The sequence below is a fragment of the Cheilinus undulatus genome, linkage group 9 (assembly GCF_018320785.1).
Source record: "Cheilinus undulatus linkage group 9, ASM1832078v1, whole genome shotgun sequence".
NCBI lineage: Eukaryota > Metazoa > Chordata > Actinopteri > Labriformes > Labridae > Cheilinus > Cheilinus undulatus.
The window spans coordinates 6,612,667-6,636,132 of record NC_054873.1 but is presented as its reverse complement, the minus strand read 5'-3'; the positions used below and the strand labels follow the sequence as shown (position 1 = coordinate 6,636,132).

Below are 23,466 nucleotides of genomic sequence, written 5' to 3'. Positions count from 1 at the left end.
GAGAGCTGTCTTAAATCATTATAACTATTACTTTTACTATTTGTTTGTATGTTGTTTGTGTGTTAAGTGATTGATTATCAGGAATGATCTTTTCCAAATGCACTCCCACATGCATCTGGCATTAGGGACACAAGCCTGATGGTATAACATTAATATTTTATATCAGGTGTGTCAAACAGTCCGGCCACTGAGCAGATTTCATTTGATCTGCAAGGTGTATTGGGAGGGACAGTATATTTACATTTACAAATAATAACATGATATTTTCCTCAACTCAAAAAAATTGAGCACAGTTGGACTAAAATACAAATATCAATCAAATGTCATGATATAGCTAAATCTGTCAGGTCAAATAAATAAAACTGGTACCTGAATGAAGAGCCGTTTGGGAGTTAAAAGAGCCGGCTCTTCTTGCTAAGCTGAACCAAATGATCCAGATCACTGAAACAAGACGAAATTCCCATCACTATTCTGTCCGCTGTCCTCTTTTGTTAATGGAGGCATAGAAAGCCCAAATATAAATCTTAGAAAGAGAACCTAAAATTTTTGTGAAAGGTGTTTTCGCTCTTCTGTTGACCTGCTTTGGCATGACTATGTGATGGTTACGCGGAAAGTGTTAGTTGTTGTGAGTGCTTGTATACAATGCCTGCTTGTAGAGTGATTAGCTCAGAATTAGCCACGGCTGCAGTTTGGTCAAAAGTGAACAAAGTATCTTTATTAAAACAAGGGCAGGGAGTAACACTGAAAGCTTTCCATGACAGAAAAGATGTTTTTGGTTTTAACCCAGTTTGCTTCGGCATGGGTTTGAGATTGTTACGGTGGGCTTTTCCGGTGTATCTGGGGGCTGCTGCCATGGTACCTGTTAGCTTGCATGTAGCTGTAGCAAAGCAGCAGTTTAATCAGAACTGGCCTTCATTTCTTTTTAAAACAAAAGCCACACCGAAAGCTCACAGAAGTTGTTTTTGCATGTCTCCCGAGAGGCAGTGGCATTAACATTCTAAGGCAGCTGTGGCCCACACTACGTCATTTGTCGCCCTGAGAGCTCATCATGAATGTGACGGAAAGAACGTTCCTCCAGTCATCTTCTGAAGATTTTCTGAAAAGTCCTGCCCTTCCCAAACACTTTCTATGGGAGCTTTCCCAGATGACTGTGAAATGTATTCAGTCAATCTGGGGTGTCAGGTTAGATGTTTCCTGCTGACAGGGATTTATGTTTTACATTTAAGGGTCCTTCGATTCTCAACCCACAGACATTAGGGACAACACAGTTACACACCCCAAACACTAGTCACTCTGCCAAAACAACCAATTCAGTCACAGGTATCCCAGGTAACCTAGTCTTGTTAAACTATTTTTTTTGTTGCCTGAATGCACCACTATTGTTGGGACTCAAAAGTAGCTCAAGATTGTTTTGTTTTTGCAATTTGAATGATTGCAGACATAAACAGCACAGAACTTTGGTGTTTTGACAGCGCTTCTCTATGCAGAATTACTTCCTGTCCTCATCATCTGAAAAACAGCCTATTGAAACAAAAGGCCTTGCGATTCTGCCAAAATAAAACCCTCTCCTTGTTTCCCGTTCAGCAGCTCACGTATGAATTTTTCATGTTTTCATCTGAGTGCCTTGTTCTAATTTTAGAAAAAAATAAAAACATGACCTCAGCTGCTCTTAATGTGTCTCACCTGCCGTTTTCTGATATCAGCTCTCTTAAGCCAGGCCTTTCCTGTGTGAGTCTGAGCAGCTGGTATCAATCTCATGTTAGCAGACACATCATTAAGGGCATCTGGAGGATGCAGCTGATTTTTATGCAGTTAATGTGGTTAACACACATGTGCAGGATCATTGCATTTAAAATATTTTGTGGCATCCTGCAAAGTCTCAGCATCCTCAGCTTTTATTGCCAATAGTTATTTTGGAATCCATTCTGACATGATGACCCATATTTGTTTCTTTTAATAGCTGTGACAGGAATTGAAAATGAGCGTGTAAGAACAGGAACTTTAAGAGGCTTCCCACCTTTAACAAGACAAACAGTTTTTGTTGGAGTACCTAGCACAGGCGGATATACACCTACCAGGAATCAGAGCCCACAAGAGGATGGAAACTTCATTACCCACTGACAAAAGTGCTCTGACCTAAATACCAATCTGGATGGAAGTAGCCTATCGCTCCATTCGTGAATATGTTAGCACGGGTCCAGCAACACTGATTTCAGACGAAGCCATTTAGTAGAGCAGGTATAACCCGGAAGAGCCACAGTGGTTGACGCTTGAGTATCAGGGTCGACTTTTGGTCCTGATGCTGTTTAGTGAAAACTGCATTTTCTGTCTCTCTCTCTGTCTCAGTCCTGTTAAATAGAAGCCAATCAAGTTGAAATATAAGGTTTTGTAAAAACATCAAATTAAATCATAAAAAATACATCATCTAAGCATTGTATGATTGTAAAAGCTGTCAAGTAGAAAGGTCAGCAGAGCCATGTGGAGTCTGACCTGCAAGGGCGACTGGATGCTGGCACAAAACAGCAAAACATTTATTAAATAAACTTGTTTGTGTGATGGATGTCCTGTTTTTGTTGTGTTACACAAGTGCAGTTTCTTTTTTAATATGGAGGGTTTAAGACGAATACGCTGGAAACAACACTCTTTATTAATCCCAGAGGGTAACTTCAGCTCTATCTCTGTTATTGGACATGCTGGACACACATGAACAAACAGGAGCCTATAGATATGCACTAATGAAAAGATGTTAGAGGAAGTAAACACACGTGACAGAGCGCACAAGCAGTTGGGGGCCAGCTGTACTAATTTAAGCCTGTACTGGGACTTGAACAGGTGACCTTCCAGATCTTGACCAAGTCCCAACAGACTAAGCGACTGAAACCCGTCCTCTGACTGAGCGAGACCTCTAAATTCATGTACCAAACAAGACACCAAACCTTAAAGTTTATATTAGAGAGGCATTTACAAACTAGAGATCTTAGCAGAACAGGGAGCATCGTTTTCAGATTGAGCACCCCCATGAGGTAACTTGGTTAGAGCCCAGGATAAACCTCTCACTCTCTGGGACAGTAGAGTTTGTCTTATCTCAACCTTTTCTTTGCATGCCTGAAAACAGAGAGGTCTGAAAACAGGTTCCAGAGTGCAGATGTTTGAATACATCGCTGGATTTGTTTTCTTGTAAACTGGCAGTCCTTCTGAAAACTGCACGTTAGTTTTACAGCTTGAGTCAATCATCAAGTTCAAGTGGACAGCAGTAACAGTGGTGAATTTTTGAGCTGTATTCTCTTTGTGGTTTGGGGTTAACCTTGCAAAGCCAATGGATTGACCAGATTCCATGTCCTTCATAAGGCAGATTCTAATTGTATAGCTTCCAGTTGAAACATACATTCCCGGTTTTGAGAATGACCAGAACAATCAGAGTCATTTGAGGAGAACAAGATGGAAGCTAAAGGCCTGGTTTAGTTCTACTGCAAACTGGTACACAATGGCAACCAGTGAGCTGAAATGTAGCTCTGGCAGCAGTTTTATCAGAACTGGAACACATTCTTGGATTGGACGAATGTTCTAACTGTCACATTCACGACGGGCCAATCAGAACGACAAAACAAAATGAGGTAGCAGACATGCACAGCTCCAATGCTAACCTCAGCTGTACAGGCTAGTGCTGCTGTAGTGTTTGAACAGTGGAGCTTGTCAGTGGGGAAAAAAATCATGCCGAAGCCGACTGGTAGACGTGCAAAAACATCTTCTCTTTTGGTGTGGCTCTTTGCTCTTGTTTTAATAAAGAAATGTAGTCGAGGTCTGATTAAACTGGAGCTTTTCTACTGCTACATCTGAGCTAATAGCTCCTCCAGCAGCCATTGTCTACACAACTAACAGTACAACAAACCCACCTGTAACTATTGCAAACTCATGCCAAAGCAAGTCAAGAGAAGAATGAAAACATCTACAGTATGGCCCTGTGCTCTTGTTTTAATACACAAATGTGGTCCAGTTCTGGTAAAACTCACACTAAAGCTACATTCAAGCTAACTGCTACACTGTAGACAGCCATTGCTAACAGCGCACAGTGCAATTAAACCCTACCTGTAGCTGCTACCTCAATCAAATGACGCTGATTGGCTATTTAAAAACAACTTTATGGATACATCCAAGAAAAGCAGAAGTCTGCTTTTGTAAGCAATAATAAATGTGAAGCCCCCTTAAAACGGAGGTTGTGGGTGCTGTGGAGACAGGCTCCTTCGGGCTCTGACTGCAGCATGTTGGTGCCACTGCTCTTGTGGTGCCAGCCCAGACAAGGTTGTACAAACAAGTAAAAGAATCTCAAACATTGTCATCAAATGTGGAATTTTTAAGACTGCCTAGAGGGTTCATGCTGGGCAGCATTGGGATTGGTCGGTTGGATATACAGAAAATCTAGCATGTAGTCATGTAGAGTTTTGTGCAATCATCAGTAATACTGTTTTATAGCTCATGTTAACCTTGCTTCAGTATACCAGCTATAGGCTACCTCTTGCTCTGTTAGCTTCATTTTCACACTCATGCTACCTTTACTCAATGTTTCATGCACACAGTACCAGCCTGCCAGGAGCTGCTCATTTTCAGCTTTTGTGCATGGATTTAAACGTAGACAGACTCTTCTAACATTTCCTCTTTAATAATCAGGGGCAGAAAGTGAAGGAAACTCTTCTCTGAAATATAAAAACATTTATCCGTGAACGATATGTTGTAAACAGACATGGTGTTCCTGGACAGGAATCCTTCCAGTCTCCATGTCTAAGTCTATAAATAACTTTGTTGTCTCTGTGGTGTCGTACACTGACTCAGTCTCCAGAGAGGGAGGGCAGGAGAACCAGGCCAACCCATCAGGGGTGATGTATTTACTGATTTACATAAACACTGAGTCTGCTGCAGACATGTTTGTTTTCAAACGGAGTGAAAGCTGCCTCACTGAACCTACGCCACTGTGTGTGAGTGACGTTTGTTGTCCACCCTGTGTTCAGTGGTGACCTCCTGGGCTGCTCCAGCTCTGCTTAGTGTAGACTGGTTTGAGCCTAACTTCTGACTTATGACGGCATTTATACTCTGCTAACATTCAAGGTGTCACACCAGCGGCTCATTAATAATAGGGAAGGATACCAGTGCTTAAGTACTCAGTGTGACTGCCATTATTTGAGGAATGTTTTATTAGTTATGCACTGAACACAGTTTCTTCAACCAAACCTGAGCTTTTGTTTTGAATGCATTTTTAGTTTCTAACACTTATTTAGGATTAGTGTGACCTGATTAGTATCAAACCTAAGCCCTGTCTTTGAGCAGGACAAGTTTTCACCGAAAAATTCTGCCCGCACATGACGAAAACAGGCTCATCTTACTGTACAACACACAAAATTTAAAAATAAATAAATGAATACACCATAAATATGTTTTGATTGGCCAGCTTGCAGGAGGCCATTCAGCCAGTAAGGTAAGGTTAAGCTTAATTTCCACAGGTTCTGGAGGTTTTGGAAAAGTCCCTTCAAATGATCAGAGATTTCCAAGACATAAAAAATCACCAAGAAACTAAAAAAAAAAAAAAAAAATCTGTTAAAATAAAAAAGATCCCTTTAAGATATGCCCCAAAATGTCCTCAGTTATTCCCCAAACATTTCAGTCAACCTTTCTGAAAATGCCCAAAAGATAAACATAAAATTTTCACCAAAAATACCATGAGAATTCCTGAATAATTTCAGACAAACTCCCCTTAATTTCAAAACAAATTCCACTCAAGATTTATAATCAAATTATCAAAAATGTACAAATAAAACCCCCAAAATTGAATGGTAAATTGTGGAAAATTTCCAAACACACCGAAAAATTCCCTGAAAATTCAAGACAATTTTGAAGGAAGTTTACCACCCAAATTTTCCAAAAATTTCAAAGCAGCTCTTTTCAGTTTGGCACAAATACTGTAGATTAAAGCTTTACATGATAGATTTGACCAGCAAATCCAGGACTAACCCCAGTCTGCTGTTTAGTAAATTAACCCTAAAGATATCTATTTTTGAAGACCAGTGCCAGTGTTGGGGGGCCTCATCAGAGGCTGCTTAGGGCCACACTGCTGCCAGGGACAGCCCAGGGCAAATTCATTTGCTTTGCAAGGTTAATGTGGATTTACAGTTCCACTAGACTGAAAGAGTAAAGGCAAGCTTTTGTGGCATTAAAACTCCGGGATGCCATCCATAGCTACTGCAGCAGGCCTTTTATTGCACAGAAATGACTTCAGCTGATCATTTGGTCTTGATCATTTGTGCTATGTTACTGTAACTCTGCACACTTGCACCTCTGAAGGAAGCAGAGAGGACTTACTGTACCTGAGCTGTTATGTGACTAAACAGCTTTGGCTCCCCCTGACATTTGGGTTGTTATGGAAACAGGGGCGTCCCGTCGCAGTGGGTACGGGGGGATTTGCCTGTGCGGGAATGCAGCCTGTGGCGTGTACCTCACCTTTTGACCCCAGGGGATCTGGGTAATGGATTTTCCTTTCCCCCCTTTCTCTCCCTGATTTCTTTCCCTTTCTTCATCCACAGTAAGTTTAAGTTACTCTTTTATCATGCTTACATTTATTATCTGTAGATTTTATAAATGTACTATAAATAACATTTAAATTTTTGTTAAGTTTCAATTAAATCACACAGGGCTGTGTCAACAAGCTTGAGACTTGATAAAAACGTGTGTTTGAAAAAGGACTGTAACTTAAAGTTGTGTTTAGTCTGTCTTGCACAAGTAATTTACACAAGAACAGATAATCCTGTCTGTGCTTTAAGGCCTCCACTGTCTGCTGGTGGTCGTATTTTTGCAGGAGGACCATGCTGAGTGTTGGCTCCAGGGTTCTGGGCTCTGGACTCTGTACTGTAAACATCACATTTAAATAGACAGTGATTTAAAGATCTGTCGAGTCCATGTGTGTCTCCATGACTTCATTTACATCTTTCACTACACACAGGGGGTGTGATTGTAATCAAGGTGTTGAATGCCATGTAAATAGATCCAATCTTCGATGGAGATATTACAAACCGCCCTTATTTTCTGCTCATGAAAATGTCATTTTCCTGTTGTTTTGACCATTGCTTCACATTGTTGGCAGTGTACACCTATTAACACAGATCTCCAGGGGCCGTGCTACATAACTCTTGACTAGAAATAAAGGACTGAGGTGCTAAACTTTATCTGAGTGCAATTTTAGTCATTTTTATAGTATTTATTTAAAATGCACAAGCAATTCTGCAAAGGAAACTGCATGACTTTGGAGCAAATTCATAGAAGGACTGCATTGCTTTTGCAGTTTTGAAACTTGTGCATCTGACGCAATAAGAAATCAGAATCTTTGAAGCATATGCAGAAGATTAAGGGCAATACAAACTGTGCAGAACAAGAAGCTTAGATCAGGCCCAAAAATTCTACCCTGGACTCATGCATGTTCTCTTGAAGTCTAGCCATAGCGTCCCATTACTACAGCGCATATAAACAGTATTCATCTCCTTTGATGTTTACTGTTTTATTGATTTTATAAATGGTTAATCAGTATTCATGGCTACATTACACCATGAAGACAAAAGCACACTTTAAGCAACTCAGAATAAAGGTTATTGAAAGGTATAAGTCAGGGGATAGACAAAACAATGGCCAAGGTTCTGAACATCCTCTAGAGTTCAGTTAGATCCATCATCAGGAAATGAAAGGAATATTGCACATGTGTAAATCTGCCTAGATCAGGCTGTCCTCACAAACTGAGTGAGCATGCAAGAAGGAGACAAGTTAGAGAGGCCACAAAGACTCCTATGACTACTCTGAAGGAGTTCCAAGCTTCAGCAGCTGAGATGGGAGAGACTCTGCGGACAACAACTGTTGGCCAGGTTTATGGGCGGGTGGCAAAGAGAAAGACGTTGTCGGAGAAAACTCAGATTCTATCTGGACTAGAGTTCACCGAAAGACATGTGGGAGACTCCATAGTCAAGAGGAAGAAAGTTCTTTGGTCTCATGAGACCAAAATGGTGTTTTTTGACGCTCAGACAAAGCGCCAAACACTGTACATCCCCACAAACACACCATCTCCACTGTGAAGCACACTGATGCCAGCGTCATGCTGTGGGGATGCTTCTTGGCAGCCAGCCTGAGAGGCTTACAAACATAGAAAAATCCCAAATCACAAGCTTATTCATTCTGGAGAACTACAGCTTGAGTGAAGATTTTTTTTATCCAGCAAGACAATGACCCGAAGCACACAGCGAAAACTACACAGAAATGGCTTAAAGACAACAAGATGAATGTTCTGGAGTGGCAGAGAGAAAGCCTAGACCTCAGTCCAATAGAGAATTCGTCCAGATGTGCAAGCCTTATTATAAAATGTCTATTATTTTAATATCTGATGGTGCCATAATGCCCTGAAGCTCTAAGAAAAACTTTGGATCTTTGATAATATTTTACCTAAGGCTGCCATGAGATACAGAAATAGAGTACTTTGTCTCAATCTTAGAAATACTTAGGGATGTATTTGTGCAATTTATAATGTGTTCAGGTGGTTTTCTGCACCATTTGATAATTAATAACATAACTCAGTATCAGGTGCCTTATTGTATTGAAGTTGTGCTGCACTTGTGCTCGCAGTGCTCTCTAAGCTATGACAGTTAATATCCATTCTATATTGAGACATGCCATACTGCTAAATCCTTATCATGGTGTACATCTCTGCAGGGGGCTAGTCTGTCAATAGTACAATCAGCACATGAACTAATCTCTTACATCAGACCTGTAACTCTACCTGCTACTCTCTAACATCTACACACTTTCACACTCTGGACTCCAATGAAGAGGAATCTGGTGAGTTGAGCTCACTCCTTAATTACAGAGACTCTCCTCTGATTCTCTTTCCAGTCTGTGCTCTTGTTTCCAACCATGTTTCATAACCAGCACTGTTATATTTATATGCATATTGTACCACTGATACTGGCTCATATAGCAGTTAAAATTAACTCAGAGAAATGCTGCTCAAGCAAAAGGCAGTGCTGTTTGTGTAGCATACAAGAAATAGAACAAGCACCTGGTGACTGTATGCCTCTGCAAGGTATACAAATGTCTGCAAGTGGAAGTAGAGTGGTGGGTCAAGAAGAAGGGCTGCGTTCTGTGGTGTGTGACTGGTGGAGGAGGGATGAACCTGAGTCCCTTAACCTTGACCTTTGACCTGCAAAATCAAAACAGAATATTCTGGAGTCAGAATTGACATTTGAGCAATCGCATCCCATTCACAGGCAAGGAATGAACATGAGGCCTTATGATCTTGACCTGTGACCTCCAAAATCTCCTTCATCATGTATGAGTCCTAGTGGACATTTGGCAAGTTTAAAGAAAATCTCGTAAAGTTTTCTTGGCGTATCTTGTTCACAAACAAGACATCTTGATGTATGACCTTAAAAAGTCCAGTCATTTTATCCTTGAATCAGAGTAGACATCATGAAAAGTTTGAAAAAAAATCCCTCAGAGCAATCTTAAGATATCTCAGTCATGAGCAATAGATTAACATGAGGCCCAGTGATCCTAACGTTTGACTTATGTAGTCCTGATTCTAACTGAGTCAACTCTGCAGAGTCTCAACGACTGAGTCATAGTGGATATTTGTGCAGGGTTTGATGAAATTCCCTGAAAGTTTTCTGTAGGTATCACCTCCTCAAGCAAGGGTCTGAACATGAGGCCCAATGAACATAACTCTTGACCTCATAGATCTATTTAGTTCACTCATTCTTATTCACTCTTAGCCTGTAAGTCAGAGTGGACATTTGTCAAAAGTTTGTGGAAACTCTTTGAGATAACTTGTCCACAAACAAGGGGTGAACATGAGGCCCATTTATCTTGATATGTGACCTCAAAAAACCCTTTTTTATCCTTGAGTCAGAGATGATATTTGTGCAAAGTTTGAAGAAGTCTTTGATACAAATAGGTCGGGCTCCAGGCATAAAAAGGTTGGGAACCACTGTTTTAAAGGATGTATATGTGAATGGATGTAGTGGTTTTTGGTGCCTTGTCTTGCACAGTAGATTAATTTAGAGGTGTCAGACTGAACTATGCTGTAAAAACAAGAATTAAACACGATGGAAACACTGCAGAGCTGTGAAATAGTTCACCATGGGTTCAAGGTTTTAAAAATAATCCTACAGCCGGAGATTTAACTTTAAAAATGAAATACAAAAAGCTGGATCACAGGAGTTGACGGTGGCCCAGTTTAGAGTCCCGTGTGTATTTCCAAAACAAAGGTGTGTGTGTGTGTGTGTGTGTATGTTAAAGGTGGGGCAGGGGTGCTGTCAGTGAGGGGATTATTTCTCAGCTGCCTTTGCTCATGGTGGAGGTTTTCTCTTGGAAATGCCATCAGCTGTTGAACATAAGAACCAGGATGTGACAGAGCATGTCAGCACCAAAGGTTAAACCTAAGGGTGTTAGCTAAATAAATAAAAGAATGACTCTTTAAGAAGAAGAGGTTTGATATCGTCCTGGTTTGAATTAGCATCTGTATAAGACAGCGTAGTTGAATCCTTCATTTGAACATAAAATCTAAAACAAATGTTATTGTGTCTTAAATGATGTAGAATACATTTATTTTAATTTGAACTAAAATGGTGTTATACTGTCACAAATTTAGCACAGTGGTTCTCAACTGGTCCAGCTTCAGGACCCACATGCAATGCAATGCAATTTTATCTTAATGTTCAAAATCTCACGTTTATTTAATGACAAACGTTGCAGCTCAGATCTCATGACAGAAAAAGAGACAGGACAACCCAAACACATTTTACCTCCCATGTATCTTTTGGGTTGAACCCGACCAGGCCCTATGGAGAGAGGCATGGCCACCAGATGCTTCCCTGTGAGCTCCCACTCAGGTCTGGCTTCCCTTGACAGGTATCTGGACTCCCAAAATGCCAGTTCAGTGTGGGTTTCCGTAATCTTGCAAAGCAGGTAGATATGCCTGTTTCCTTGTTTTTCACTGGCGAATTCATCTTGCAAAGCTCCCATCTGAACCATTTGGGCCTGGTTAGAAAGTGACGGGACCAATCAGCGACGAGGGGCAGTACTTTCGGGTGCAGCAGAGTCGTGACGTAAACGAGCAGCAGCAAGAGGCCGGTGCAATTATGGCGGAAGAGCTTAGCGTGAATGCTGCTAAAGCACTAGTTTTATCAGAACTTGACAACATTTCTTTGTTAAAAGAAGAACAAAGAACAGCACTGAGTTTTTTTCTTTTCAAAAACAACAAAAGTCGAGTACTGACATGTCTACAGTCACCATGTTTCCCGTTATTCCTCAGTAGCTGCACATGTGCAGCTCGATGGCAGCTACGTCACGTTTTTTGTTGCTCTGATTGGCCCGTAAAGATGTGACAAACAGAATGTTCATCCAATCACACTCCAAGTTTTTTTCAAAGCATCTGCCTTTCCAAACGTTTCCTATTGAAGCTTTTTTTCCATCTGGTGTGTCAGGTTGGGGTTCCCGTGCATGAAAATAATGAGTGCAAATGTATAACTGCTAATAAAGAAATCAATTTATAACCACACATCAAGTTTGTTTCTTGACAAAGCAGTCCTGACTGAACTTAAGTTATTGTATAGTTGTAGTAATTGCTTATGGTTGTACATATTCCCAGGGCACACCGAGACTTGGCTCAAGGCACAAGGACAAACAGAACCACACAACGTAATGGCTCTGACTCTGGATGTCATCAGCTAGGAGACATAAAAATTCACCAATTGCTTCTTTTATTCTCAAACAGCCCAAAAAATTTGGAGGCCAAATGATATCTGACTTAATTTAACCTTAGATTGGAAATTGAAGACATATTTTTAAACCTTTCACCACTAAATATCTAAGAATCCTCTGACAGCATCATGGACAACAGTAAGGATGTTATTCTTGGCATTGTCTTTGCCAGAGGATGTCCTTGTGTTCGACACATGCAGACACAAACAGGGTCTTTCAGAAAAACAAAGCTGCCCCAGAGGACACTCATCTCCTGGGGTTGCTGATTTCCTGTCCAGTGAATTTCTATTTTACAACAAGCTTGTCAAAAAACGTGCACATTTAATCTGTGAAGGTAAGTGTAAATAAAAACAATTTTGTGAAAGTTCAGACCCTCACTCATCACCTCCATGTCTAGTTTAAAGGTGAATCTTAACCGTCATGTGATGTCACTTGACTGGCAGCAGCTGGCCTGATGGAGGATGACCTTACATCTGCCTAAAATAGAGCAGCGGGTATTTGCAGGTTCACATCCAGGACTTACGAGCCTGCAGAATGTGAGCGTGCATTCCTGTGTGTGCCTGCTATCAGACTCTGAAGATGGCCTCCCTCGTGAGGTGTCATCTGAGGAATGCGTGACAGAAAGAGAGGAGCTGTTTTAACCCCGACCGTCACTCCTGAAATCTCCACGGTGGAGGAAATCCCATGAGGTCAACGTCTGAAATGTAGAAAAGCTGACAGTGAAGTGTGAATGACCGTACGCTGCATGATGCAGAAGCCGCTGATACAACGAGTTAATATTAGTGACTACGGATGACACTTGGGTTTGCCCCTGAGATCCTTATGTTTGTGTACATGCTGCCATAACAACTGTGACATTCACCATGAAATCCATTCACTGTGTGTGTGTGTGAATAACACAGAGCCACGGTGATGTCATTCATCAGTGTGTGGCCTACTGAACTGAAGCTTCAATTAAGACATCAATATGCTTATTTCTCTTTCATTTAGAGGCAAAGGAAAGGCTTGGATGTATCTAATTATTTGGCTAATAAGCATATTAACTATGATATTTCAAAACAAAAGAGGGTTTATTTATGGTGTAAAAGAAGGGAAAGGCTCATTAATACAGCACATCTCAGTGACAAGGAAACTTTAGCTGGTTTATATGCCAACACTGAAACTGCAGGAGTGGGTCTGAGAAAAGTTGGGTAGTTTTCTATGGTTATCAGAGTGGATGATAGTGTCACTTGCATCTACTTTAAAATGTACCCATGTATGATTAAATCAATTCTAATGATCATTTCAGCAAATCTCAATGGCTTATGTTGATGCTTTTTCCTGCTATTTTAATGTTTTATACTCTAAAGCACTGATACTCAACATGTGGCTCTTGAGTCACATTTGGCTCTTTCGTGATGATTTGTGGCTCTTCTGTGCCTTTATTTGAAATATTTTCCACCCAGAAAAACTTTACAAAGGTAAACTTAGACCTACGAAACTATCCATTACAAGCTGCAATAATCTGAATCACTTTTCACTCATTTTTGCCACATTTTTACTTCCTTTTGACCATTTTTGTCACCTGTAACTCATTTTTCCATCCATTTTTGCCACTTTTTCTCACCATTTTTGGCCATTTTTATCCCATTTTTTGCAATTTCTGCCTATTTTGCCCCTTTTCACCCATTTTTTGCCACTTCTCTGCCCCTTTTTGACCATTTTGATACTTTAACTTATTTTTTATTGACACTTTAACCCATTTTCGCCATGTTTCACCGCTTTGATTGTTGTTCTTGCAAAGGTATTTTTCAACAATTTGGCTCTTTGGTTGAGCAGGGTTGAGTAACACTGCTCTAAAGATACAAAATGTTGACTTTTTGCACTGTAATATCTTTATCAACCCTTGGAGCCCCAAGACAATTTGGTCCACCTGTATTTTTTATGCAAACATGCATATAGAATCTCAACCCTTTGAAGCACAATCTATATCTGGCAGCCCTACACATGAGTCTGTATGTGTCTGACTGATGCTCCGCTTACATGACAACATTTTCAAGTGAAAACGCAAAAGTTTTGTAGCATTTTGGCTGCCCGTTTACACATCAACAGCGTGTTGGTGCCTGAAAACAGAACTTTTTGGAAACGGGCTCCAGAGTGAAAGCCCACGTCTCCGCCTCCGTGTAAACAGGGAAACCAGCACTTTCTGAAAACGGACATGCACACTGCAGCTGCAGTAAATATCCATGCGTGAGTAAGCTTACAACGCATGCGCGGATGGGAAGCCCAAAACAAAAAAAATATGGCCGACACCAGTGTACTGTTCGTGCTCCTCACTCTTTTGAATTTAACTGTACCTCTCCAACAGAGTTGATTTACTTCACCATCACTTGGATCAGCGGAGACATATTTCGTGCCTGCACCAGATTCTGACTTGACCCATACACTGAACCACACCGCCATCTGCTGATCTGGCATGTATACTACATCGTTTCTGGTGTTTCCCGCAGTCTCGTGTGAACGGAGATCATTTTAAAAACTTGCCGTCTGAACGTGGAACTTTTTAGAAACGAAAACAGAAAACGAAGTAAACGTGTAAACGAGGCCTGAGTGAGTGAGTGACTCTACTTTTAGAGCCATACATACAGAGTTGCGCTATGGGCTGGGTTTTGTTGTACAAAAAGCCATTGATAATGGCTGCCTCCGCTGTCGTGATTTCCTCAGATATAGCTTTAGCACTGCATCCATTTCTACTAAAACTGGACCACATTTCTGTGTGAAATAGAGAATTAAAAACACCCCTAAAAGTTTTTCATTTTGTGGAAGGTGTTTTTGCTCTTCTGCTGACCTGCTTCAGCATGGCCATGTGATAGTTACAAGGGACTTCTTGTGTGAATGCTTGTATATACAGCCTGCTAGTGGAGTAATTAGCTTAGAATTAGCCACAGTGGCACTTTAGTCAGAACTGGACAGCATTTATCTTTAAACCAAGACCTGAGGGCAACATTGAAAGCTTTCCATGACAGAAAAGATGTTTTCTGTCTTCTGCAGACCTGCACTGACATGACTTTGTGACAGTTACAGGGAAAGGGTTAGTTGTTGCAAGTGGTTGTATACAATACCTGCTAGTGGAGTGATAAGCTTAGCCAGAGGGACAGTTTGGCCAGAACCGAACAATGTCTATTTATTAAAACACGACACATGCAAACACATGCAGAAAGATGTTTTCACCCTTCTCCGACTTTGTTTAAGCATGGGTTTGCGATCATTATGGTGGGGTTTTCTGGTGTATCCAGGGGTTGCTGCCGCGGTAGCCATTAATTTGGATGTAGCAGTGGGAAACAAGCGCAGTAAGCCACACCCAAAGCTTGTCTTGGTACAGAAGTTGTTTTTGCACATCTCCCAAGCAGCCTTGGCATTAACTTTGCTTGAAGCTCTGCCATTAACAATCTACGGCAGCAGTGGCCTGCACAAGAGTAGCTCATGCACACTACGTCATTTGTCGCCCTGAAAGCCTGGCATGAATGTGACCAACAGAACATTCCTCCAATCACATTCTGAAGCACATGTGGAAATCCCGCCCCCAAGGTGCACATGCATCTCATTTTGGGATACATCATCGTTTCATTGTTCAGGCTAGAGGACAATTTTTTCTTATGTTTCAAACTGGCAGGTAACTATTTTGTCTCTTGTTGATCTTTGGTTGGCCCTTATTGGTCGCTGCTTCCAAGAAAACAAAAGAAGAAGAAATTGGAGCACTGTAATTGGCCAACAGGAAGTTGACGTCTTTTATTTCCTGTCTCAAACACTAAAAGATCACTGTAATAATCACCAGTCTATCTCTGTCAAAGCATGCTGGATCACTTACTGTAAAAATGAGGTTGTTTTTCTGCTTTTCCCAGACTTGTTTGTGGATCTGTCCTGTCACACCCGCTATAGTCCTTGGTGTTGCCCTTGACGTCACCGTATGTAAAAAAAAACAAAACAAAACTAGTTGTGAGACATCGCAAACATCCCCATGGTGAGAATACAGTTTAATTTAAAGTTCTGTGCCCATCTGTTTTTGTGGCATTGCCTCATATTACTCCTCGGATTCATCTTTACATGGCTGCTGTTAGGATTTATGTTCAAAGTCCCAAAGGGGTTGGATTTTTTGATTTAGCATCAAAAGTCAGTGTTCTGAATGGTAGCTCTGAATGGTAACTGAGAAAAGTGACTCCACACAGGCTCTATAAACATGCCACTAGTGTTACGTTGTAGCAGAAAGCTTTAACGTGGATGTAACCGACCCTGTGAACTCTAACAGTGACATGCAGCCACCAGCAGTGACACTGATGAATGCAGTCATAACACTTACAGCTGAGGTGACGCAGCTTGTTGATCTGGATGATGTCGGTACTGTGGGTGACTCTTCCGTGTTTGAGGATCTGTTTCCTGGTCTGTGGTGACTGGAACAGACGGAGAATCCGGTGTGACTGTTAATGACCTATGCTTCAACCTGTTACCTCATCTAATGGCATCTTTATATTTGATTTCCACAGCAATAATTGTTATTGAAGAACAGAAGTTACCTCATCCATTCAACTGTTATTTCTGCAGGAGAAACCTTTATACTGTGCAGAAGTAGGTAAAATGTTGGGTCAAAGAACAGGCAGAAATCATTCAGAAGAGAGAAACAAATGAAAACTAGAATAAAAACACAAAAACACCTCTACCTGGCAGCATGACAGAGGAAACACTGATGTTATTTTAACAGACAAAGCAGTTATGTTCTTGATTAGACCTGATTGTCTAATGAAGCACTAGATAAATACACTAGTCTACTGATCACATTATTTGGATGATTGTTGTTCATTACAGAGTCTTCAAGATCTCTGGTAAACACATTTCTATCAAGGTTTTTCTTCATCATGTGATCCCAAATGTCCACTGGGGGTCAGGAAATGAGGTACAGCCTTTAGAAATAAATGCAAATGGAGGAAGGTTTGTACTTGACAGCTCTAAATGGACCTCTATGCTGCAATAATCATCAGAAAATTTCTTCTGGCCTTATAGAATCTTGAGGAGTCTTGTGCTGAGCTAAGAGGATAGCTGAACCTATTTAAAATATCTAAAAAATCCTAATTTGGGCACAAACATTTTTCTAATTGAAATGGTGATGTACTATTAACTCAGTAAACCTTGTGGGGTGAGCAACTGAGTAAAGATGTTCACAAACGAGCCTGTTCTATGAAACGCCTTTTTTTGTGTTGAGCCACTGTAGCTAACTCCTGTTTGAGTGCCAGTTTCCTTTCCTCCATCCTTTATCATTATTTAATACACATTTTAAAAGCCAAACTGGTACCAAATGGGGAGCCATCAGCCACCGAACTGGGCTAAATGATCTGGATCTCTTAAAAAGGACTGATTTCCTGTCACAACAAGCAAGACCCGATGGACATCAGCTCAGACAACATGGATAAGATCAGAGTTTAATGTGTTAAACCATGACAAAACTGTACTAAACTAAACTGGACCGCCATGTGGAAATGAACTATACACTTGCCAAGACTTTAGATTGAGCCTATTTTAGTTCCTGCCTGCTGCCGTTTCTCTGTGAGTTCTTAAACTTTTCTTATTTTTGCCTGAATATTTCACTACTTTTGGGACACAAAGCTAGCCTAGTAAACTGCTCTAAACATGGCCTTCTGGTAGGGTTTCTCTATGCAGAAGTCACTTCTTGCCCCCTAAGGGGGGTTCTCTGCTGCTGCTTGATGTCATCTGCAAGGAAACAATTTTTTAAGGCATTAGACATAATGCATAAAAAAAGTGAATAAATAATGATAGAGTTGGATCCAAAATACTCCTATAATGAAAGACAAAATTGGTCTCATAGTTGAATACATATTTCTTCAGTTATCTCCTATAGTAAAGCCCCCACCCCTGAGCTCTACTGCAGATATTCTCACATGTTTATTTTGGTGGAGTGACTGACTGACTGCTCTGAAGGCCGGAACCATGACCGAGAGAGAAGGAGGGGAGTAGGAGGGACTAACAATCACAAGGAGAGAGAGAGAGAGCCAGCGAGTGGGTAGAGAGCTGCTATAAAAGACTGTGCTGGAGCTGTCGCTGGCATTAGCCTCAGCAGACCCACTTTCACACATAAAGAACAGCCTGAGAGAGAGAGAGAGGAGACATCGGGGATCAGCTGTTGAAACAGAAGCATTCACAGAGAGGAGAGAACAACAGAGACTCAGCAGTGCTGCTGAAGAAGAGCTGTTTACTCAGACTTTAGAGAGCCTGGACTGTAAGGGTGAGGAGTGATTGTTTGGCTCAACTTTGGATGAGTTCTTGATTTAAATCAGCAGAGAAAGAGACTTCTCTTTGATTTGGAGCAAAGGAAGACGATTTAGAAGAAGCCCAGATCTTCCTCCAGCTGTCCTCACTTAAACCAGCTTTACTTCTGCGTCCTCGTGGATCTACCAATGGCTGCTGTACGTCAGATGGTTATGGAGGCCTCTGGCTTCCACGTCCTCCCAGCTCACCTTATGGCCTCGGCCATGGAGGAGTTCCCCCAGCAGCTGCCGGTCCCCAAGGGCCCAGCCAGAGGGAAGAGCCGCTCCCGCAGATCTCGAGAGGCCCGCTTCAAAACCCAGCCAGTCACCTTCGCTGAGATTGCAGAGGTAGAAGAGGAAGGTTCCTCACCCCTGGAGGAGGAGAAGGCACGCCGCTCCTTCCTGCAGTCTTTGGAGAACCTGCGGCGGAGCACACAGACCCTCCACTGCCCAGCTGCTCACCACAGCTGCACCCCCACTCCCACACAGGCCAGTCTGGACTCCAGTGACTCCGACTCCACCCAGTGAAGGGTGCACACCTTCTGGCACCCATGAGCCTCTCTTCACCTTGACGCCGCTTCAGAAGAGGCCGACTGAACTGAACCAAACTGGCCTTTCTGCCAGCCTGCCTGTGTGTGAGAGCTGCTGTCATACAAATGTGCTTTTAATATTTACTAACACAGCAGCTGAAGATGATGCATACCTGTAAAGACCTGATCCAGGGCCTCAGAGCTGCTGGTTTTCTGCTGTATATGAGTGTAACATTAGCAGATGACACACCTCTCTTCACATGTATTCCTTTTCTACTGTAGAGATCTATGGGGAAAACTTGAACGAGGAAAGTTTGCTGATATTTTTCCACTTTAAAGATGTAATGGTATTTTTGATTCAGATTTTTCTACTCGACCAGTCTCCACAGTAAGGACTGTTTCAAAATTATCCTAACTTACCAGGCTGTAAATATTCTGACTGAGCAAAGAACGGGGCGTTTAAGTGACCTGGACCTCACAGAAGCAGTAGAGAGACTTTAGAAACCATCACAGTGATGAAATCTCTGCTCCTGCTTCAATTCCTAAGCAAACAACGCCTTTAAGATGTTTTTATTTATTCTTTTTTTTGTTCATAACCATGTGGAGTTGTAGATGTTGCTCTTTCTGACTTCTAAAGTCACCTTGACTTTCAAAAAATAACCTTCTTGCTGTATATTTGTTTTACTTTATACATTTATGTTTAAATATTTGTTATATATACTTTAATAAATATTTTCAAGTATCCCGAGTGTCTTCCTATTCTTATTTCTCTTTAGATTTCTTTTTCGGATATGCAAATTTGATTTTAGAAATCAGATTGCAGAAAGTTTGTGGGGTTTTTTGGCACTAACAAAGAGTCTGCAGTAATCTATTAATGCTGTGAAGTTATTTTTTTTCAAACACCAGGGTAGTGACACAAATACTAACTTGTCTTAGATGGGACCAGGTAAGGACTGTGAGGCTGACTTTGAGGTGACAGGTGTTGGTAAGGGTGTGTCCATAAGAACACTCTGGAGCAGTTTTCTTCTTGAGTTTACTCCATTAACACTAGAACCGCCGTGGATCTCTATACCCCTAAAACAGCTAACGGGTCAAATTTACCCATCATTTAAGTGCCTTGATTTTCATAAAAATCAGCACTGATCAAGGACTGGTAATTAACCACTGACACTCAACAGCTTATAAACCAAAGATAGCAAACCAGATCACTGTTGGAAGATGATCCATCACATAGAAAATCATCTTTGGACTGATCACTAATTGATTGATTCCTCATCACAGGATTTTTCTTCATTAAAAGCACTGAGATTACATTTTGACATTTAAAAATGATAAATGTCCTTTTCCCCTGTTGTATCCATGTTGAAGGTTGATCTATTGACTTCTGATTAGGCATTGCTGCAATAGAGAGATGGTATTTCCACTGTGCCATCTATTTATGGCTGGTGTGAAATGAAACATTGAAAAAATTAAGGCTTTCTTATGGGATAAATTTGACCTGCATGGTGGTTCTAGATATAAATGTCCATTAACCAAATTTGGATTTAGGCAAAGATTTTTTTTTTTAATGACACCAGGTATATATGCTATAAAACAAACTTTTAGGAAAAGTCAAAGACTGACAGTCTCTAAAATTGTATACACATCAAGTAAGATACAATTAAAGAACAGCCTTGGGTAAATTTGACCTGCATGGTGGTTGTAGTGTTATTTCAGTTATTTAGCACAGTGGTTCTCAATGTTGGGGTTGAGATCCCCATGGGGATCACAGGACCAGACCCGCCTCTGCCTATATATACGCAAACTATGCATAGCGCTGGTTATTGCAACCAGAAATGTGCTAATTAAAATCATGATAATGTTTGTGAGTTTTTTCAGATAAAAATTAGTTTTGCTGAAAGACACAGGTCTGTGGTAGTTTTTGGTATGTTATCCTTGATGATGACTCAATTACAGCTAAGAACGGTGTCATTAAAATTCATCTGACTCAGGCTAAATTGCAAAGATACTGTTGTGTTTCAACATGTTAAAGAGTTTAGAATGATCTCCCTCAAAGTTACATCAGTTTTCAGTGAATAATTTTCCAAAAAGATTGCCTTATTTTGAAATAGCAGTGCAGCTGGTGGACTTCCTGTTGGGTTTTTGGTATGGGTCCAAGAGGCTTTTTTGTAGGTCTGATGATGATCCATATGCAGAGCAAAAATCCTAGGCTTAGGATGAATGGTGCATTGGGGCTGATATTTTTTTGGGGGGGGCAATCCAAAAAAACACATGAAAAATCAATGAAGTAAATGTTCAATAGTTAAAATCAAGTAAAACAGTTGCAATGTGAAACACAATAGCTGGGTTAACCCTAACTCTAACCCAATGCTGATTGGTCTGAACCATCTCTGGGTCTGTAGATTAGAGCTTTGCAAGATGGATCTCATTGGTTGCTGTGGATATTGCAGTGGAGCCTCCCTGACCCAGAGTTACAAATACATAAATATTCAAATGTTTAATGATTAAAATTCAAGTTGGTGGAGCTCCCAACCTGATAAGGAGATGAAATCAGTGACAACGGACCTCGAATCAAGCTACTCACTCCTCTTCTTGAGGGAGGTTTTTTGCAATAAGTTCTGACCTCAGTCCAGCATTTCTGTTTCATGGATAAATTTTGCATATGAAGGGAGAAAAGATGTTTAAAAGTGGCAACGTCCTCTGGGGTTTGTGCTGCATGCTTTCAAACATGCTTGGCTCCAATGATGTGAGAAATCAATCCATTAAATGTAGTTTAATGATGAGTAAATACACATTATAAAGTGCAGGTTCTAATGAAAAGACCCCATGGTGGACCCTCCATCAGAGTGGCTTGGATGCATTCAGTGGGGTCATACTGTTGAACCTAATCGATAGATTTTTGACTGAAAATTATGATTAAAGGCTTCATGTGGAGTGCTTGTCAAACAATTCACTCAAAATATCAGAGCCTAGCGGAACACTTTGTCTTTTATTTAGAAACTATAACCCCCTATTAGCAACAGTGGTAGGAAAACTCTGCATTAATAGGCAGAAACCTGGAGCAGAGCTAGAGTCAGAACTGTACAGCCATTTGCCAGCATGGTCTGAGAAACAGGCATACAGAAGGAGGGATATGGAGCAAGTCTACACCGCTTTCCACATTATTAAGCAAATGACATTTTTTCTCTTATTTTCCGAAATATTAATGCAAATGACTGTCAGAGTATTTTTCAAGTCATCAGCCATTAGAACATAATTCAAATGTTTTTAAACAAATTTCATAATGATAACCTTTTTTTAAAAAAATAAAAACCCCAAAATGCACTGTTCTACATTATTAAGCATGACAGAGTTTTAAAACATTGTTTTGGTTGTAAAGAACTGAAAATGGTCATTTGTCCAGTTAGCAGCATCAGGGGGTCATATTCACTGAAATCAAAGCTATGTCAATCAAAAACATCTTAACAGGCCAAGTTCCATGTTAACATAGGAGCCCTTCTTTGATATTACCTTCACAGTTCTTGCATCCATTGAACTTGTGAGTTTTTGGAGAGTTTCTGCTTGAATTTCTTTGCAGGATGTCAGAATATCCTCCCAGAGCTGCTGTTTTGATGTGAACTGCCTCCCACCCTCATAGATCTTTAGCTTGAGGATGCTCCAAAGGTTCTCAGTAGGGTTGAGTTCAGGAGACGATGGGGGCCACACCATGAGTTTCCCTCCTTTTATGCGCCTAGCAGCCAATGACACAGAGGTATTCTTTGTAGCATGAGATGGTGCATTGTCATGTATGAAGAAAATTTTGCTACAGAGGGCATGGTTCTTCTTTTTTTACCATGGCAGAAAGTGGTCAGTCACTTTTTGTACCATGGAAGACAGTGGTCAGTCAGAAACTCTATATACTTTGCTGAGGTCATTTTCCCACCTTCAGGGACCCCAAAGGGGCCTACCAGGTCTCTCCTAATGAATCCGGCCCAGAACATGACTCCGCCCCCTCCTTGCTGACGTCCCAGCCTTGTTGGGACATGGTGGCCATCCACCAACCATCCACTACTCCTCCATCTTGACCATCCAGGGTTGCACAGCACTCATCAGTCAACAAGACTGTTTGAAAATGAGTCTCCATGTATTTCTGGGCCCACTGCAACCATTTCTGCTTGTGAGCATTGGTTAGGGGGGGCTGAATAGTAGGTTTATACACGACTGCAAGTCTCTGGAGGATCCTACACCTTGAGGTTGGTGGGACTCCAGAGGCACCAGCAGCTTCAAATACCTGTTTGCTGCTTTGTAATGGCATTTTAGCAGCTGCTGTTTTAATCTGATGAATTTGTCTGTCAGAAACCTTCCTCAGTATGCCTTTATCTGCACGAACCCATCTGTGCTCTGAATCAGCCACAGATTTCTTCACAGTACATTGATCATGATTAATATTTCCTGAAATATCTAATGTTTTCATTCCTTGTCCAAGCCATTACACTATTTGACACTTTTCGGCAGCAGAGAGATCCTTTGTCTTTCCCATATTGCTGAAACCTGTGGCCTGCTTCAAAAGAATAATTGTTATCATTATGAAGTTTGTTCAAAATTATTCGAATTATGCTCTAATGGCTGATGACTTGAAAAATACTCTGTCATTTGCATTAATATTTTGGAAAATAAGAGAAAAATGTCATTTGCTTAATAATGTGGGAAGTGGTGTAGGGACAATAGGAGAGGAGTATTGCCTTCATTGGCCATCCATTTTCACTATTATTGTTAAGATAAACCAACTATAACTCCTACATAAACACACTTCTCGAACTGCGTCGACTGCATGCCTCCTCAGCTAGTGACGCACTTTCAGTAATGACAGGTTTTCATCATCA

The 23,466-nt window shown here is 41.0% G+C and overlaps 1 protein-coding gene across 1 annotated transcript; it reads left to right on the top strand.

Moving 5' to 3' along the window:
* Window positions 1-17,874: 17,874 nt before the first annotated feature.
* Window positions 17,875-19,346, top strand: c9h11orf96 (chromosome 9 C11orf96 homolog). Its single transcript, XM_041794895.1, has one exon. It carries the CDS (start codon window positions 18,225-18,227, stop codon window positions 18,600-18,602), a length of 378 nt encoding a protein of 125 aa, XP_041650829.1. The 5' UTR covers window positions 17,875-18,224; the 3' UTR covers window positions 18,603-19,346.
* Window positions 19,347-23,466: the final 4,120 nt, after the last annotated feature.

Excerpts from the sequence above, each read along its gene's own strand:
- c9h11orf96 (XM_041794895.1), top strand. The coding sequence starts at position 18,225 with ATGGCTGCTGTACGTCAGATGGTTATGGAGGCCTCTGGCTTCCACGTC.